This window comes from Pelophylax lessonae (assembly GCF_965119305.1).
Source record: "Pelophylax lessonae genome assembly, chromosome: 1".
Lineage (NCBI taxonomy): Eukaryota > Metazoa > Chordata > Amphibia > Anura > Ranidae > Pelophylax > Pelophylax lessonae.
In genome coordinates this window covers 125302760-125322962 of record NC_138768.1, presented here as the reverse complement: position 1 = coordinate 125322962, position 20203 = coordinate 125302760, and the positions used below count along the sequence as shown (strand labels likewise).

Here is a 20203-nt window from a genome sequence, read left to right as displayed (position 1 = left end):
TCTTCCGCGAAGAACAGCTCAAAAAAGTTCAGGGGCATAAAACCAGCTGTCTCCACGTGGATTCCAGGTTGGGCAGTGAATGGGGGGGGGGGGGGGGGGGGGGAGTACTGGCGCTGTAGAATCAGTGGGTTGCCAATCGGGATATGCCAGCGCATTAGGGAGGGCACTATGAGCTCTACGGGCCTGTCTTCGAATACACGGTGGCTGCGGGCCACAACTCGGGCTAGCCACCGCACCAGCTTCAACTGCACTTATGGGACTCGCCACGTCACCAAGTGTTACTGCAGTGCTGGTTGTACTAGGTCCAAGGTGTACTAGGCTGCTGGCGCTTGCCAGGCCGCCAGAAGGATGAGCGGCACTAGTGCCGACACACTGCTCCACACAAGCACCCTGCGATTCCTGCATCTCAACAACTCCAGAATGGGGTCAGGTACACCTGGGTCTAACAGGGACCCATCTGTCGTCGGAGCTATCTGTCAGGGAGCCGCTGCTGCCTCAGGTTCGTATACTGACCCTGATTCTGCCAGTGAGGCTTCCCCATCGCTCTCATCTCACATGGTCAGTATACTGTAAGCCTCTGCAATACTGTACCAACGCTTGGACATTTTGGTAACTAAATTTACCGGTACAGTAGTGTGAATCACAGGTAATAAAAGCACCCTGGTTGTCAAGGACTATTTCAACCGCTACCAAAAAAAAACAGCTAATGCTAGCAGGGATCAGGCCTGACTCTGCTAACACAGCGTGTTGTGTTTTTTATAATTGACAGTAATCCATTGATTACTACACTTGCCTGGGTGGGGTGGGCTGGTCAGAGGGGTTAAACGCAGATGCTGGCAGGAATCAGTTATGATCGTGCAAACACCGCGTTTTGGGAACCCTAAACTATGGGGACGCTAGTATAGTTCTGATCAGATATTGATCTGTTCAAACACTATACTAGTAATGGAAGTGTGTGTGTGTGTGTGCGTGCGTGCGTGTGTGGTTATTTCTAACTATGCGCCGGGGATCTGCGCTATTTTAGACTGACGCTAGCTAATGTCACCTGTGTCACTAATAGTGATCACAAGGAAAACTGTACACTATAAAAATGACAGTGTGACAGGGCAATAAAGGGGTTAACTGGGGGTGATCAGGGGGGGGATCGGGGGTTAAATCTTTATTGGGGGGGGTGGCGGGGACCCTAAACCTTCTTGGGACAGAAACGATTTTCTGAGCTAACTCAAGTCACAATCACACTAATACAAAATACAATAAAACACTATATTACGTGTGTATTAGTGTGCAATGTGACAGGGGGGAAGGGGTTAACTGGATGTGATCAGGGGGGGGGATCAGGGGGTTAAATCTTTATTGGGAGGCGGTGGCGGGTATCCTAAGTATAAAAGGAACGGCGGCAAGCGCTAAACCTGGTCACAAGTCACACTTGTACGGGTATATAGAAAATGCTATATACTGTATACAGTGTGTGTTGCGACAGTGGGTGTAGGGGTGATCAGGGGGGATCAGGGGGTTAAATCTTTATTGGGGGTGGGTGGCGGGGACCCTAAACCTCCTTGGGACAGAAACTAAGTCGCTAGCGCTAACTGAAGTCACAATCACACTAATAGAAAATACAGTAAAACACTATATTACTTGTTTATTAGTGTGCAATGTGACAGGGGGGGGGGGAAGGGGTTAAGTGGGGGTGATCGGGGGGGGGGGGGAATCAGGAGGGATCAGGGGGTTAAATCTTTATGGGGAGGTTGGCAGGTATCCTAAGGATAAAAGAAACGACCACAAGCGCTAAACCTGGTCACAAGTCACACTTATACGGGTATATAGGAAAATGCTATATACTGTATACAGTGTGTTGTGACAGGGGGTGTAGGGGTGATCGGGGGGATCAATCTTTATTAGGGGTGGGTGGCGGGGATCCTAAACCTCCTTGGGACAGAAACTAAGTCACTAGCGCTAACTCAAGTCACAATCACACCAATAGAAAATACAGTAAAACACTATATTACTTGTTTATTAGTGTGCAATGTGACAGGGGGAAAGGGGTTAAACCTTTATGGGGGGGGGGGGGGGGTGGCGGTATTTTAAGTGTAAAAGGAAAGGCCGCAAGCGCTACACCACTGTGTGTTGCGACAGGGGGTGCAGGGGTTAACTGGGGGGGGGGGTGAAATGTGCCTATCTAAGTGTGTGTATGTGTGCTTGGTGCAGTACTACAGTTAGGTGTGCTCTCTCCTCTCGATGAATCCAAAAAGGATCATGGGAGGGGAGAGCAGGTCTTTTCTGAGCCTCTGTTTACATTACACAGGCTCAGCATAGAATCTGATTGGGCAGGACCGATCAACAGGTCCAGAACACAAATCATGATCTGGACCTGATGACTGATCGGTTCTGAACCCAATCAAGTGCGCCCCAGAGCGGAGGGAATGAGCAACGTAGCCCTACGTCAGTTTGCCTGTAGGGGGCTGACTGCCGCAGTAAATAGTCGTGCGGCGGTCGGCAAGTGGTTAAGGTGTTGACTTGACCTTCAAATTTTCCTGATCTTAATCCAATTGAGCATCTCTGTGGGATGTGCTGGAAAAAACAAGTACAATCCATGGAAGCCTCACCTGGCAACTTACAGGACTTTAATATTCTGCTACTGATGGCTCTTACCAGATACCAAAGCATACCTTCAGGGGTCTAGTAACATCCATACCGTGACAGATGAGATCAGAGCAGCCTTGACAGCAAAAGGGGGACCTACTTAATGTTAGGGGGGTCATCGTAATTTTATGGCTGGTCAGTGTATTCCTGGCACATCAACCGGTATTTCTCTGCGCATGTACTGCAGAGATGTACTAAATATGTTTTTTTTTTCTTTGCCTTGTTATATGCTCTAAAATCTCTGAATCGGAGGATAGATTACTTTGGATTAAAAGCTGTTAGCGAGGCCAGGAGCTTTAAAGCGGAGCTCCACGCAAAAGGGCAAGCCCTGCTCATTTGCCTTCGACCCCCCGCCACATTTGCCACCTTTTGGGGGGGGGGGGGAGGGGAAGAGCAGGTACCGTTGCGCTAAACTTAGATGGCCCTTCAGCCGCCCCCCCCCTCCTATTTCCCCCCACCGCCGGGCCATTCACAAACTGCAGCGAGCCTGGAGCATGCGTAGTAGGGAACTGGCCGTGAAGCCCCAAGCACTGACTGCCAGTTTCTCTTACCCGAAAGGGCAGAGGAAGCACCGAAGAGCCAACTAATAAATTGGCTAGGGTGAAGACACCGCTGGATTCATGGACAGGTAAGTGTCCTAATATTAACAGTCAGCAGATACAGTATTTGTAGCTACTGACTTTTCATTTTTTCTGAAGGAGCCGGAGTTCCGCTTTACAAGATCCTTAGCTACTTGTTAAGAATATGTAAGACTTATGTCCACAGTGCACATCATCCATTACCTGAAACCACTGGCTTTCCCCTGCATTACAACACCTACATTTTTAAGAACATCCTTTTTCCAAACAGCAAGTCCTGTGCCCTAAAGCCACAGCGGCTGTGTACTGGGACATTGTCATCTCTATCTCTCGCTATATCTGGTTAACCCCTTTCTCTTCATAATAAACCCAAGGCATTCATCTTTTACATTTGATGGAAAAATGGCGACAGAATCCCTTGACAACACAGTAATTTAGAAACCTTATCTGTGCAAAAGGGGAGGGACTTAAATGTATATGGGTTGATTAAATCCTTTAGCAGAAGTCATGTGACCATACCTATCTATTTAACCACTTAAGCCCCGGAAGATTTTACCCCCATTCCGACCAGGGGGTATTTTGCGATTCGGCACTGCGTGACTTTAACGGAGAATTGCGCGGTCGTGCGACGCTGTACCTAAACGAATTTGGCGTCCTTTTTTTCCCACAAACAGAGCTTTCTTTTGGCGGTATTTGATCACCTGTGCGATTTTTTGATCACGCGCTATAAACAAAAAAAGAGCGTCCATTTTGCAAAAATAGCAATATTTTTCCCTTTTTTTTATATGAAATTCCCCCAAAAAAAAATGTAAAAATCAAAATTTTGTAAAATTTTCGGCCAATTTGTTTTATGCTACCTATGTTTGGTAAAAAAAATCGCAAAAAGCGTATTTTAAATGGTTTGCGCAAAAGTTATTGCGTTTACTAACTAAGGGAAAGATTTTTGTCATTTTTGTTGTTTTTTTTTTTAACGCGTAATGGCGGCGATCTGCGATTTTTTTTGCGGTACTGCGACATTGCGGCAGACAGATCGGACACTTGACTGACATTTTTGACACTTTTGGGGTTACCAGTGACATTTCTACAGTAATCAGTGCTATACATATGCACTGTTACTGTAAAAATACACTGGTAGTGAAGGGGTTAACTTTATTTGAGAGGGAGGGGCTGTGTGTGTCCCTAGGGGCGTGATTCTAACTGTGATTGGCTGGGGCTTCAGCTGTATGCAGAGTGATCAACGGATCTACATAGTAGATCCAGATGATCAGCTCTCATACAGCGAGGAGAATGACAGGCAGCTTGTTTACACAAGCTGCCTGACTTTCTCCCTCTCCCCCGCCGATCGCAGAGTGGCCGGCGGACATCGGGTCCGCCGGTCACACGCGCGGGGGGGTCCGTGACCACTCGGGAGCGGGAGCGCGCCTCCGGGGGCGCGCGCTCGCTCCCTAGACCCTCACAAGCTAGTGACGTAGCCCTACGTCACTTTGCCTGTGAGGGGCTGACCGCCGACGTAGATAGTCGTGCGGCGGTCGGCAAGTGGTTAATGGCTGCCACAGAATCCCAGAACACAAGCTTCTTATGTCATTATAGGTTGACCTAATAGATTGACCATAAACTGCAGAAAGTGCTTATTTAGATTAGAAAAGTGCAAAACCTACAGAAAAGAACCATGGTAAGTATTTCCCTTGCTTTTGCCAAAAGAGCATAAAACCGGAAAAAAAAGAAGTTTGATAAAAGTAGAAAAATGACCCACTGTTTAATCAGCATAATGTTCACACATCCAAAGGGTTCAGATATTATAGAATGAAGTGATAAAGAGCCATACCCCGATAATTCTTTTCATCGCCTCCAGTTTGGATGAATCTTTGCTGCTTTCTAACATCTTCTTCAAGTCTTCATTTCTAAATAGAATAGAGAAAAGGTTAGATAAAAATAGCTAGAAATGAAAAAAAAAAAAAAAAAAAAAACACACACACTTTACTTGCTGAATATAGTCATGAGTAAACAAGCGTAGCATTGTGTAAGCCTGGGTTTAATCATGTGTGGGTCAAGAATGTGTGCCTAATGGCACGTGTTCCCGACCCACAGGCAAAATGTGCTGCTCTTTAGCAGACATGCAGGGTGTCAATAATTCCTAATGGTACTCCCGTGCATCAGCAAAATACCCATATCTATGTGACACTTTTTTTTTTAAAAAAAAGGGTCGGGAACTTGTTTTCCTACATTCTTCACGTGTACATCAGTCCATTCAAATAATGTAGAACAACAGCATGGCTTCGTAGTAGAAGAGTCTGAGGGCTCATCTGGCCTGCCTGCAGCACAGACCTTTCACCAATTGAAAATATTTTGTGCATCTTCACACAAAGAATACAGCAAAGACGACCCAGGACTGTTGAGCAGTTAAAATCATTTATCAGGCAAGAATGGGACAACCTTCCTCTCCCTAAACTCCAGCAATTGGTCTGCTTAGTTCTCAGACGTTTACAGAGTGTTGTTAAAAGAAGAGGGGAACATTTAAAAATTAGCTTTTTTTTTTTTTTCAAATGGTACATTTTATCAGCTTAAACATTTAGGTGTACGTTTATGAAAGGGTGAATTTTTTTCTCTGTTCGCTTCTCTGCAGTTCTCCAGGGAAAATTATCACCTCTGGCACCCTTTTTATGAAGCGGAGAACTTCAGTTCTCCAAGGGTGATCAGAGAACTGTTTTCTCTGAGAACTGCCGAGATCTGTGTAGAAGTGAATGGGAAGCCTGTAATCTCGTGAGACAAAGCGAGATTACCGTAGTATGAAAATCACTGGCGTTCTTTAACAAGCAGTGATAAATTATCACTGCTGAGTACACAATCCCCACTAATGTTAATAAATAATAGTCCCCTTACATATATATATATATATACACACACACACATATACACACACACACACACACATTTTATTTTAGAATATATATATATATATATATATATATATATATATATATATATATATATATATATATATATATATATATATATATATATACACACACACACACACACACACACATACATACATATACATACATACATACATAAATATGGCAGGGGGACATGATTACTGTGTTGGGGGGTCTGAACGAGGAAGAAGGAAGTCGATAATCTTCGTTTTTCCCCCTCAGTTCTTCCCCGATTCTGTCTTCACTCCCCGCTTCACAAGCTCCAGGCTGGTGAATCCGGGAGTGTGAATTCTGGCACAGATCGCCAGTGAAGTGCGGAGATCGCAGCTTCATAACCTGGCTGTTTCTGTGTCAGGCAATGACAGATTCCCGTGTGAAGAGATGATCAGCGAAGAACATGTTCTCCCCCGATCATTTCTGTTTCATAAACTGAGAATGATCAGAAATGAGCTGTGATCAGCAGGATCACTGCTCATCTCCGTTTCATAAAAGGACACCTTAAAATGTCTTCTAAAGTCTATTGTGAATAAAATATGGGTTTATGAGATTTGAAAATCATTGCAATGTTTTTATGTAGATTTTACACAGCGACCAAACTTTTTTGGTATTGGGGTTGTAATTATTTTATGTATTTTTTTGCCTGGATTTAAATTTTAGCGGTGATTAACCACTTACCAACCAGCCGCCGCCTATATACAGCGACAGATTCCAGCAAATCGCTGTACCTGTACGAAGGCTTGCGGGAGCGACCCTTGGGGCGCGAGCGCCCACTCACCAGTGGGGAAGCGGATCCATGGGGGCTGGCAGCCGCGATTGCCGCCGGGCACCCACGATCGCTCCCTGTAAAGAGAGAATGCGGCGCCATTACTTGTAAAGAAATAAAATAAATCAAAAGGACATAAATCTTTCCTCTAGTTTGTAGACGCGATAACTTGTGCGGAAACCAATCAAAATTAGGGCTGAAACAACTAATCGATTAATCGACAACTAATCGATTATAAAAATAGTTGTCAACTATTTTCGTAATCGATAAATTGGTCAGGCAATTAGTTGTCCTGCATACAGAATGCATCATTTGTGTACATATCAGAAAATAAAGTGCAACGCACATACAGCACAGTACACCGTCTATACAGGTCAGTAGATGGCAGAGAACTTGTGAAAGTGTGAAGAGCAAAGCCTCATGGGACATGTAGTCCTGGGCAAGAGAAGGAACCAAGTGATTCTAAAGGCAGAGTTTTTTTTTACCTTGCTTACAATCACTTTAAGGGCTCTGTGCAGGGAAGATCAGCATCTGAATCCAGAGAATGTGGATGCTGATAGACTAGAGGTGATATATAAAACATTACAATTACATTTAAAGCGGAGTTCCACCCTGGGAAAGTTTTTTTTTTTTTTTTCATAAAAAAAACCCCCGGGACAGTCAGGACTAGTACATTCCCCAATGGATAGCCTCTGAACTGTCCCAGGTTGCACTTACCTTTTAGAAGAAATACTTACCTTGAAAATGTATTGTCCAGCGCTGCCATTTCAGGTGTGGGCAGCTTGAAGCCAGCGCGATCCTCTTCTGCGTCCTCTTCCGTCTTCTTCGGTCCCACGATGCACTGCACCGGCCCCGCCGTCACTTTCGGTGCCGCAGCTTCATCCCTGCACAGCTTCTGGGCATGCCCAGAAGCTGTTTAGCAAGGTATGACGGCGCCTGCACTGGAACTGACGTCGGGGCCGGTGCAGGCGCATTGATTCCTGGTTGCGATAACGTTCAGCTCCCAGGAACCATTGCAAGCCAGGAAGTGACGAATCGTCATGGCCGCCGAGGGGACGAAGAGGAAGTAAGGTGAGTATATTTTCTTCTTAACAAGGTAAGTAAAAAAAAAAAAATTGCGATTATCCATTTGTTTTTCAGGTGACCCGGAGCAAGAAGATGCAGGTAAGTATAATTTTAGGATGGAACTCCGCTTTAAAGTAAGTTTACTAGTATTGTGCATTATATTTAAAATTATTAAAGCCAAGAAAAAAAACAAAAAAAAAGTCTCAGCTGTTAGTACTACTTTAATATATAAATGTTATTTTCCCCACCTCCGCCCTTCATATAGCTTCATGTTTGACTCCCAGGTAAAATATCCTGCATACCTGACTTCTGGGCGTATTTTTTTTATATACATACACATGATATAAATACTTTCACTGTTTCACAGTAGAAATTATACTTATATTACAGTAGCGATTATCTGCTGTTTTCTTTAATATAAAGGGCTTTTTTTTTTTTTTTTTTTTTTTAACCCCCATCATGACAGGGGATAAAAAAAGCATGCTGCTGCTACTAAAAGTCTTATGCTGCCCATACATGCATTAGATTTTTGGACAAAAATATTTGCATCTATATTTATACAAAAATGATTTGTATATTTGTTGAATGGACGAGAGTTGTTTGAAATGTAACTTGTAGTTTGTAAAAGATATTTTGGAATAAAGACAAAAATTTTTTGTTATTTCATTTCAAGAGGTAACACAGGCATTTCCAGTAAGAGGTACTTGCTAAAAAATCTTCTTACCCTGAAAAATTAACCTAACACAGGCTGCACATACAAGGACTGATTAGCCACTTTTAAATTACATTTTCTTATGTTTACCCTTTGGGGGTCTATTTACACCAGCAGCAATGCTGCACAAACAACCACTAGGGTGCGCTAGATGATCGTGTCATTCCTGGCGCATCACACTGTTTTTGTTAGAGCTTTATTAAAACATCACAAGTGACATTTCGTTAAGCGCATATCACAGCAGCGCTGGCATGTAGTGGTTTCTGCTTCAGTCTGATAAACTGAAAAAAGTACTGCATGCAATTCCTTTTTTCAGTGCACACCATTACTACGCAGTGGTGTCAACTGACACAATGGCAAACGAGGTAAGCGGACTTGTCTTTGGATTGGCACTGCACTGGGCAACGCTGCCCTGTGTATCCCAACTCAAATGGTATGAACGAACCCTTAAGAGCTGATGAATGTAATGCAAGGTAGGAATAGGTTTGGTTAGGGGACCAGTAAGTTTAGGGGAGGAACATGAAATGATATGGGCTTTAATGCCATTTTAATCTACTGTATGTATCTTACAGATACCTGCTTTCATTTTTGCACATGAAGGTTGTTTTTGTCTCACTGCATAAGGCTTCATTCATAATTGTGCGACTCCAAAGTCAGATGATATTGGAGTGCAACTTTGATGCAACTTTGGATGGGTGCGACTTTCATGCAACTTTTTAGGGTTAACATTAAAGTCTATGGCCCATAAATTGAATGAAAAAGTCGGACCAAAGTGGTGCGTGAACGACTTTGAAGTCGCTGCAACTTTAAGTGGCACATACAGTTCGGTCCATATATATTTGGACACAAGCACAATTTTAGATTCTTTCAGGTATTTACCAAAACATATTTAAGCTAAAGTTATATAATGGATGTGGGCTGAAAGTGTAATGGATGTGGGCTGAAAGTGTACACTCTCAGGTTTCATTTTAGGGTATGTACATCCAAATCAGAGGAAGAGTTTAGGAATAACAGCACTTAGAATAGCCATCCTCCCTTTTTCAAGGGATCAAAAGTAATTGGACAATTGAATCAAAAGCTATTTCATGGCCAGGTGTGGGCTACCCCTTCATTATTTCTTCATCAATTAAGCAGGGGAAAAGGTCTGGAGTTGATTCTAAGTCCCGGGTCACACTGGGGCGACTTCTCAGACTTAGTCGCCTGATAAGTCGCTCTCCATTCAGTGCAGTGGAATCGTTCTAATCGGGGGGGGACTCAAGTTGCTCCGACTTGGACAAAGGTTCCTGCACTATTTGGGGGCGACTTTGGAGCGGCTTGCATTGACTTCTATTAGAGTAGTCGTTTGCAAGCCACGCTAAAGTCGCGCTGCACGGGGCAGCTTCAGAGTCTGGCGACTTTGAAGATCCCCCAGCGTGAACCAAGTCTAAGGTCTCATGCACACTAGACGTTATCAAAACATCAGTAGGAAACTGTGGCTGTAGAAGTTTTCAGCTTTTTTGCAGTAGCGTTTTACAGCTTTTTATAACAAAACTATACTCCCATAAAAAAACAAATGGCTCAACAACGTTGATCCATGCCAAGTTAGTCAAGTTTTTAAGCTTTTTTTAGCTTTTATCAGATAGAGCTTTTTGAGAGCTGAAAAACACCTCCTAAAACCCACTAGTTCTGGGGGGGTTTTCCAGCTAGAAAACGCCCTTGCCAAAAACTGCTGATAATAGCCTATGTATGCATGGACACATAGGATAACATGGCGGGGAGGTTTACTGGCTGCAGAAAAAAAAATGTCTGATGCCAAAAACAGCAGCTGTAAAAACGTCCAGTGAGCATGAGGCCTTAGTGTGGTGTTTGCATTTGGAATCCATTGCTGTGAATCTACATCATGCGTTCAAAGGAGCTGTCCATGCAAGTGAAACAGGCCATTGTAAGGCTTCAAAAACAAAACAAATCCATAAAAGGTAGCAGCAACATTAGGAGTGGCCAAACCAACCGTTTGGTACATTCTGAGGAAAGAACGACGCACTGGTGAGCTCAGCTACATAAAAAAGGCCTGGACCTCCACGGAAGACAACAGTGGTGGATGATCGCAGGATCCTCTCTATGGTAAAGAAATATCCATTCACAACACCCAGACAAGTGAAGGACACTCTACAGTAGGTGGGCATATCATTGTCAAAGTCTACAATTAAGAGAAGATTTCACAATAGCAAATACAGAAGGTTCCCCAAAAGGAGCAAACCATTCATAAGCCCGAAGAATAGAAAAGCCAGACCAGGCTTTGCCAAAAAAACATCTAAAAAAGCCAGACCAATTCTGGAAAAGCATTCTTTGAATGGATGAAACTAAGATTAATCTGTACCAGAATGATGGGAAGAAAAATGGAGAAGGCTTGGAAAAGCCCAGGATCCAAAGCACACGTTATCTGTAAAACATGGTGGAGGTAGTGTGATGGCATGGGCATGCATGGCTTCAAGTGGCACTGGGTCATTGGCATTTATTGATGTTGTGACAGAAGCAGCCAGATGAATTCTGCAGGGTTTACAGATATACTGTCGGCCAAGATTCAGCCAAATGCAGCAAAGTTGGATGGCAGGTCACAGAACAGATGGACAATAATCCAAAACACACTGCAAAAGCAACCCAGGAGTCATTGTCAGTGAAGGATTCTCAACAAACTATTAAAAATCAACATTTATGATTACTGTATTTTCTGGCGTATAAGACTACTTTTGAACCCCAAAAAAATCCCCCAAAAATGGGGGGTCGTCTTATACGCTGAGTATAATATCTCCAAGGTAACCTAAATATAAGTATTACCAGTAGATGTAATCTCTCAAGACGCTGGCTGTGCGGGAATCCTGTACCGGTATACCGTATGTACCGTAGCTTCGGCTACATACAGTGTACAGCGCTGAGCCAATCAGGGAGAGCGATGTATTCTATTATTGAATGCAAAAGGATTCCCACACAGCCAGCGTCTTGAGATTACATCTACTGATAATACTTAGGGGGTACCCTGGAGATATTATGAGAGATTACATGTATTACAGTACTTGGGGTACCTTGGAGATCTATGAGAAATCTGACGTTTTTCAATGGTTTTGCCTTGCTTCGGAAGGGGGGTAGTCTTATACGGCGAGTATAGCCCAAAACCTATGTTTTAACTTGAAAATTAGGGGGGTCTTCTTATACGCCAGAAAATACGGTATATTAATTTGTCAAATTACATTTGAGCTACTGAAAATGGGGGGAACTGTGTATAAAAATTGTTGCAGTTCCTAAAATTTGTACTTAATATTTAAGTTCAACCCCTTGAATTAAAGCTGAAAGTCTGCACTTCAAATTCATTTAGATTTTCTCCTTTTAATTTTATTCTGGTGGCATACAGAGTCAAAATTATGAAAATTGTGCCTGTGTCTATATATATATATATATATATATATATATATATATATATATATATATATATATATATATATATAGACCTAGCAGTATATAATCGGTAATCACTGGAAAACAAAGGATATAGATGTCCAAAGTCGTATAACAAGTCGAACAAGTGTGAAGTGTGAATGGGGTGTAAATGACCTAGCAGAAACGTTTTATACAAACTAATCTGCTTGGCCGCCCTAAACAAAGACTGAATGATGGAATAGTTAACTCTGATGCATTCTGGGGCAGAGATTTTTACTATATTTTACACCAGACATACACTATTGCTGGCGTTCGTGCTGTATGCTTTGCTGAGAAATCATGCTGAACATAAATAATCATGTTCTATATAAAGTTGTAAATATACAGTAACCATGTAAGGGCAGCCATGTCTGCTCATTTCATATGCAGGTTACGTTTCCTCTTTATCCTGCTATTTAATACTGTTTCTTGCTGATCGTCTTATTTCGCTGCATCTGCCAGATAGAGGCGATTTTCTGATCATTCCTAATGACATAAAACATCCAGTGTTATGGTAGTCAGTGCCAATGTGTTTTACCAACATCCAACAACTCATTATTATGGAACAAAAAAACCTTTTTACCAAAATTAACCATGTGATATGACAACACTGTCTGCAGAAAGTTCTGTCACTGGACCACAAGATAATATAAAAAAATATTTTAAATGCAGTTTATAGATAACAAAAAACTTACAAGCATGCAAAGTACTCATCACAGAATTGGCTTCAATGATATAAAATGTTTTTAGAGAGGACTGGTATTTCATATGCATATTAGATAACTGTACTTTCTATAATCTTATTATGAGATAATCACTTTTCTTTGTAATAAAACTAATACTGTTTTTCATCAGTTATTTGCTTGGTAGTGTTGGTAAAAGAAAGCAAATTGCTACAAAAGCGTACTGACTACTACCCAACGCTGTGGCTCTGTTTTAAATTGTAGCAGCAGCAATTTGCATTTAAAGGGACAAATCACCAGCGACTTTAGAGATTAAACTGCCAGCTACGAATTGCTGCCATTCGCGATTTGAAGCAGCAATTAATCGCTACTACAAAATCACTTGTCTGCCATGACCCGTGCTCTGCTACAAATGGTTTGTAGCCAAGACAAAGGTGAACACAAAACCAATGTGTATAGAAGCAGAGCTAAAGATTTTAAATAACCAGAAAAAGCAAAGAACCACTGAAGACGTCACCATTTGATGAAAAACACATAAGGGCGGAGCCAGACAGGCCGAGGTCACCGCATCTTACACTTGCTACTGATTATTTGGATTTATTAGCACTACGGTACATTGCCACGTTTTTAATCTTTAACCACTTCCGGACCGCCCGCTGCAGTTTTAAGTCGGTACTTTGACGGTAAATATTGGTGTTATGGGAGCAGATAGCTGCCATAATCCCGGTATTTTCTTTCTCAGCAGGCAGTCCTTTCACATAAAAGTGGTCCCAGTGGTGGATTCGCCACAGGAGAGGCACCCCCGATCCCTCTGTGCCTGTCACAGAGCCCCCCCCCCCCCCCCCACAGTCCGTAAGCATTATTAGGCATATATTAACCCCTGTGATCACCCCCAGTGTTAACCCCTTCCCTGCCAGTGTCATTTATACAGTAACAGTGCATACTATTTAGCACTGATCACTGTATTAATGTCACTGGTCCCCAAAGTGTGTCAAAAATGTCAGTTAGGGGTCCGATCTGTCAGCCGCAATGTTGTAGTCCCGCAAAGGAAAAAAATAAAATACAATCGCTGATCGCCGCCATTACTAATAAAAAATAAATAAATAGTCAAAAAAACTATCCCGTAGTTTGTAAACGCTATAACTTTTGCGAAAACCAATTAATTTAATTAATTTTTTTTTTTTTTTTAGAGCAAAATCTAAAAACCGCAGAGGTGATCAAATACCATCAAAAGAAAGCTGTGTGTGGGGAAAAAAAAAGGACATCAATTGTATTTGGGTAAAGAGTCGCATGACCGCGCAATTTCTCGTTAAATTAACGCAGTTCCGAATCGGAAATAATGGCCTGTCATTAAGGGGGTAAAAGCTTCCGGAGCTGAAGTGGTTAAAGAGGACGTGTCCTCCTTATTTCTATTAGAAGGGATGTTTACATTCCTTGTAATAGTAATAAAAGTTTAAAAAATAAAAATATTAAAAAGGGACAGTGTAAAAATGAAAAAGGTAAAATAAATAAGAAAAAAAAAGATGTAAGCGCCCCGTCCCTCCGAGCTCGCGCGCAGAAGCGAACGCATATGTAAACGGTGTTCAATCCACACATGTGAGGTATTGCAGAAATCGAGCGAGAGCAATAATTCTAGCCCTAGATCTCCTCTGTAATCCTAAACTGGTAACCTGTAGAAATTTTCAAAGCGTCGCCTTTGGAGATTAAGTACCAATGTTTTTCACCATTCCAAGAGCGTGAACAATTCTGAAGCATGATATGTTGGGTATTTATTTACTCGGCGTAACATTATCTTTCATATTATAGAAAAAAAATTGGACTAACTTTACGGATTTCTTATTTTTCAATTTCAAAAAATTAATTTTTTCCCAAAAATTGCGTTTGTAAGACCGCTGCACAAATACGATGTGACATGGTATTGCTGCGATCTCCATTTTACTCACCTAGGGTCTCTACTATGAAAAAAATATTTAATTTTTGGGAATTCTAAGCAATTTTCTAGCAAAAAATACAGATTTTTAACTTGTAAACAACAAGTGTCAGAAATTGGTCTGGTCCTTAAGTGATTAATAAAATAGTTTTAACTGGTATAAACTACTGGAGCATTTTGGTTTTTATTCTTTCATATATAGCGATCCTTGGGAGATATGGTTACATGTGAAAGGTAGAAGAGTCTGTGACCGAAGCTGAAAGAGGGTATACTTGTGTTACTAAGCTACATATAACCCCCAAATCTTTTGGGGGTCATTTGCTTCTAGCAAGTTCTCTTCGAACACACCACAGTGCTGTGTATTCACTGGGAAGATTGCACTTACAAATGAGATGTTTCACTGTCCCTTCATGGGACTTAAGATTCCTGTTTTGTGATTCACTGTATTTTAGTATGATGTAAAAACGTATTTTTTTTTTTTAAATGTATGTTGTATTACATATTGCTTATATTGGTTGAACTGTACGGATTTGAGTCTTTTTTCAACCAGACTATAATTATATAACTATATTAAATGCACTGAGTGGAACATTTGGGGACAATAATTGAATTTTTTTAATACGATCACATATAGTTTAACAGAAATGGCACTGCATACTTTGTTGCAGACATGAAACACTGCTCAAAGTGCTGAATGATTGAGTAACAGAGCTACAAATCACAATACAATTACAGAGTAAGACCCCTTTTACACTTGTCAGACTCGAAGTCTCAAAGATATGAACGGTACTCATTGGAAATCATGGCGTACGACTTGTCATACAACTTTGCAGTCCCAAGTCGTAGGACAAGTCGCACAAGTGTGAAAGGGGCCTGAGAGATTCTATAGAAAATAACTATGACTACCCTTGTGAGAATTTACATTTCCAACATGCTACATTTCTAAAACCAGAATAACTGCATAACTAACCATCGGCACAATCCTGCATTTAGGCGTAACAAGGAAAGTAACATGTGTCGCTGCCTCTCAATGGCAAACAAATGAATGAAGGTGTCATTGTGGATTGTCATATGTATAATGCTCAGCACAACTACAAATCTGGCAAGATTTCATGTCGCTTTTACCGGTTTACCTGAAACTTCACCCAATAGGGATTTCCACTTTCCTGTTAGATGTGTTCAATTATTTTATTGGATGTGTTTTATAGCAGAAAAACAGTTTTGTCTTTTTGTTTTTTCAAAATATGGTCAGTTTTTTTTTTTTTGTTTTGTTTAGAGCACAAAAAATAAAAACCGCAAATATGATCAAATACCACCAAAATAAAGATTTGTGGGGAAAAAAGTACATAAACATTTTGGGTACAGTGTCACATGACCGCGCAATTGTCAGTTAAAGTAAAGCAGTGCCGTATTGCAAAAAATGCCCTCAGTCATAAAAAGGAGGGTAAATCTTCCAGTGGTCAAGTGGTTAAAATTCAGCAGCTGCAATATTTGTAGCTGCCTAGTTTTCATTTTTTGCTCCGAGGGTGAAGATCCTCTTTAAAGCTCAAGGGTCCTTTTGCACGAGCGGTGCACCCGGCAGACTCAGTTTTGCCCAGTGGGGATCGATCCGCTGATCCCCGCTGAGCAGGTGGATGACAGGTCTGTCTCCGTATACTTTGCAGTTCGGATAGCAGCAGGTGTCAGCAGAGATGTCACAGCTGACATCCACTGCCCCATAGAGGTACATGGAGCATCTGATCAGGTTTGAATGAAAAACTGACAGGCGGACCTAATCGGAAAGCCTGTGTGAAAAGAGCCTTACTAAAGTCTCCATACTTATTTCCTTTGGTTATGTGCCAGCATCTTCTTCTGAGTGCCGGTCTTCTTCGGAGCACCAGAGGAGATGGTGAACAGGCAGGTAGGAGCATTTTATTACAGAAAAGACAGCAAATGTACATCACTACTACAACACAAATCGCAAACCATAAGGGGGGGGGGGGGGGGGTGGTACGCACAGCATACCTGCAGTAGTGCAGCAAACAAACCGACACCTTATTTCCGCATTACTCAAATCTCAAGCCTTCGCACATGAGACCCACCATTCCAGCCCTAGGCATTCACTCTCTGGGTTATACCAGAGGCTAGAGGTGCACACTGTACACTTACTCACTGTGCACAGGCAGCGAGGTATATTAGTCAAAAATTAGTCAATAAACCAGGAGAGTTTTTGTATTTTTTTTTCTCATGAGAGTTTTGCTATGTATAAGGCAGTGATGGCGAACCTTGGCACCCCAGATGTTTTGGAACTACGTTTCCCATGATGCTCATGCACTCTGCAGTGTAGTTGAGCATCATGGGAAATGTAGTTCCAAAACAACTGGGGTGCCAAGGTTCCCCATCACTGGTATAAGGTATCTTACATTGTGGGTATGCTGGATAAAATTTTTCAGGTCAAAGTTCTGCTTTAAAAGTAACTAGAAAAAAAGAAAAAAAAACTATACCCAAAATACCGTATTTTCCATCGTATAAGACGACTGGGCGTATAAGACGACCCCCCTAATTTTCAAGTTAAAACAGGTTTTGGGCTATACTCGTCGTATAAGACTACCCCCCTTCCGAAGCAAGGCAACACCATTGAAAAACATCAGATTTCTCATAGATCTCCAAGGTACCCTGGTACTGTAATACATGTAATCTCTCATAATATCTCCAAGGTACCCCAAGTATAAGTATTACCAGTAGATGTAATCTCAAGACGCTGGCTGTGTGGGAATCCTGTACCGGTATACCGTATGTACCGTAGCTTCGGCTACATGCAGTATACCGCGCTGAGCCAATCAGGGAGAGCGATGTATTCCATTATTGAATGCAAAGCCTGCTCGGATTGGCGGGGTAACATCAGCCCACCTATCTGACTCTGCCAATCCGAGCAGGCTTTGCATTCAATAAAAGAATACATCGCTCTCCCTGATTGGCTCAGCGCGGTACACTGTATGTAGCCGAAGCTTCGGTACATACGGTATACCGGTACAGGATTCCCACACAGCCAGCGTCTTGAGAGATTATATCTACCGGTAATACTTATACTTAGGTTACCTTGGAGATATTATACTCGCCGTACAAGACGACCCCCCATTTTTGGGGGATTTTTTTGAGGTTCAAAGTAGTCTTATACGCCAGAAAATACAGTACATACTACTGTACATACAAGCAGCATTTTAGAAGAAAGCAGGTCAAATTCCGGACAATATAACCCTCAAAAGCCCTCGTGCATGGGCCCCTCTGCAGGGAGGAAAGCTACACAATATTATATTTAGCTGGATGAATTGCAACAGGCGAGAAAAAAAAAAAAAAATTCCAAAAGGTGTTCACTGAAAAACTATTAAAGGACAAAGCCTTCTACTTAAGAATAATGACTGGTAAGTTTACTGATCTAAAGAGAATAGTTATGTCACTGACGCCCAGCTATGACTCATACCTCATTGATCACCACTCACTATGGGTTACGGAAACAAAAAAAATATCATTCAATGAAAATCTTGCATAAACCATTAAACTAAGAAGTCCATTATTAAATCGACTATGGCAGATGTCACTAATCACCCTGAAAACAGTGGCAAGATACCACGTAAAAACAGCCACAGACATTACAATCTGATGTTACAGTCTCATAGGAATTTATCCACAACTGTGTAATACAAGTTCCTAAGCTAAACAATCATATATATTTATAACCAGTTATGCATACCCGCACGCTATGTAGTTTGTTGGTACACTAATATGCGACTGTACAGACTGCCAGCTAGGTACCATTAACACTACGCGCAGCAAACAATTGCTTTCCGGCTTGCTATTTTGTTAGGACAATTCCACGTTTCATGTATAGGGAAGCCCATTCATTTGACAGATGCATGATTGTCACTCCAAAGAGTAGTTGTCACCTGCCAATCGCAGAAAAATCACACCACGCTTTGGAATAGCAGGCAGAATCACGGCGATTCTGTCCACAATTCCAAATTGCCCATATGTGAAGGGGGCCTTAAAGAGGAGATCCAGTCTCTGCCCCAAAAATTGCAAATACTGTAGCTACCGACTTTTACTATAAGGACACTTATTTTTCCAGGGATCCAGCACTCGCCTCACCTGACGGGATTCTTCAAATCGGGTTTAGGTCCAGACGGCAGCATCTTAAGTAGGGTAAACCAGCAGTTAAGCGTCCTGCGATTTGTGAATGGTCCCGCAATTATCTGGGACCTGTGATGGGTCTCAGAAGGCTGCATGGAATGGGGGTTCGGGGCAAACTTCTGCTCGGATCACTGTCAAAACCAGGTACCAGTTTCCACCACCCTACCAAAAAGTGGCAATCAAAAGAGATAGAGGGGGGGGGGGGGTGCAAACGAGTGGAAATTGGGTGAAGTTCCGCTTTAAACAAGGATACAAGCAGCAGACATTGCCACTCATACTAGCATTTTCTGCTTGAAACTCCAAGACACTTAACAAGCAAAACACCCTGTTCAAATCTGAACATTTTGTCACCTGTAGCAAAACGCCTATCACTCAAAAAAGCACATGAGCTTCTTTTAGGCATATTACAGCATTTATGGCCCCAAAGGCTACAATGGGAACACCTGACGCAAATGCAACATGGGCGTTTTATGAGTGGCTTGTTGCTCGATTTCTGGCCGAACAGCAGTTATCCACCCCTAATCTCCTCTTAGTGCTTGACTAAAATAAAAACATTTGAAGCTTGAACACACATGTAAGACACTTGTAATACACTTCTAAAAATGCTCATATACACTTGCTCAGGTGTTAATGCATTATACATACCCATTAATTAACTGTGGGCAGGTCTGCTCAGTACTGTTTAGTCCTATTTCTTCTGCAGTGGGCTCTGGACTCAAAGTAAGCTGAAGGTTATCAGCCACATTAAGAACAGACTTGACAGCAGAGGCTGAGCTGACTTTCCTTATCAAAGACGTTTGATATTCCATGGTGCACTGGTCCAATCACATGTGTAGAACACTGTTGCAAAAGCTTCTGGCTTGATTGTGATAAATCCCTCAGACACAATGAAGGTGGCAGAACAGGATGCCAACTCCCGCTAGTAGTCAACCGGTTTCTTCAAAATTTCAAAGGTCATTTCCCTTCAAAAGAAAGTTGTGCCAGTGATCACAGAATAAAGTGGCTTGAAGCAACTTGTCATCCAGTATGCATTTTTTGAAGGGGCTGCTTGACTAATGAATCTTTCATGCTTGTTCATGATCAGAAAAGGGAAGAATAAAAACAGAAGTTGTTCTTTTTTCCTTTTTGCTCATGGGCAACTTAAGATGACACAGCCCCACATTTCTTGATCACATGATACGAGCGAGAAATAGGAATAAAAACCTGCTCCTGTCTCATAAAAGTGCACACTAGCCTCTCCACAAGCATGCTACACTGCAGAGGAAATGTTGTTCTACTA

The 20203-nt window shown here is 42.0% G+C and overlaps 1 protein-coding gene across 1 annotated transcript in view; it reads right to left on the bottom strand.

Moving 5' to 3' along the window:
- Positions 1–20001, bottom strand: part of AP3B1 (adaptor related protein complex 3 subunit beta 1) — a 553719-nt gene extending 533718 nt beyond the window's left edge. Inside the window, exons 1-2 of the mRNA XM_082265474.1 lie at positions 19570–20001; positions 5044–5119 (exon numbers count right to left, since the gene is read on the bottom strand). Of these exons, the coding sequence (XP_082121600.1) occupies positions 5044–5119; positions 19570–19733 (240 nt within the window). The 5' untranslated portion in view covers positions 19734–20001. The remainder of the gene's footprint in view (positions 1–5043; positions 5120–19569) is intronic.
- Between the last annotated feature and the right edge of the window lie 202 nt (positions 20002–20203).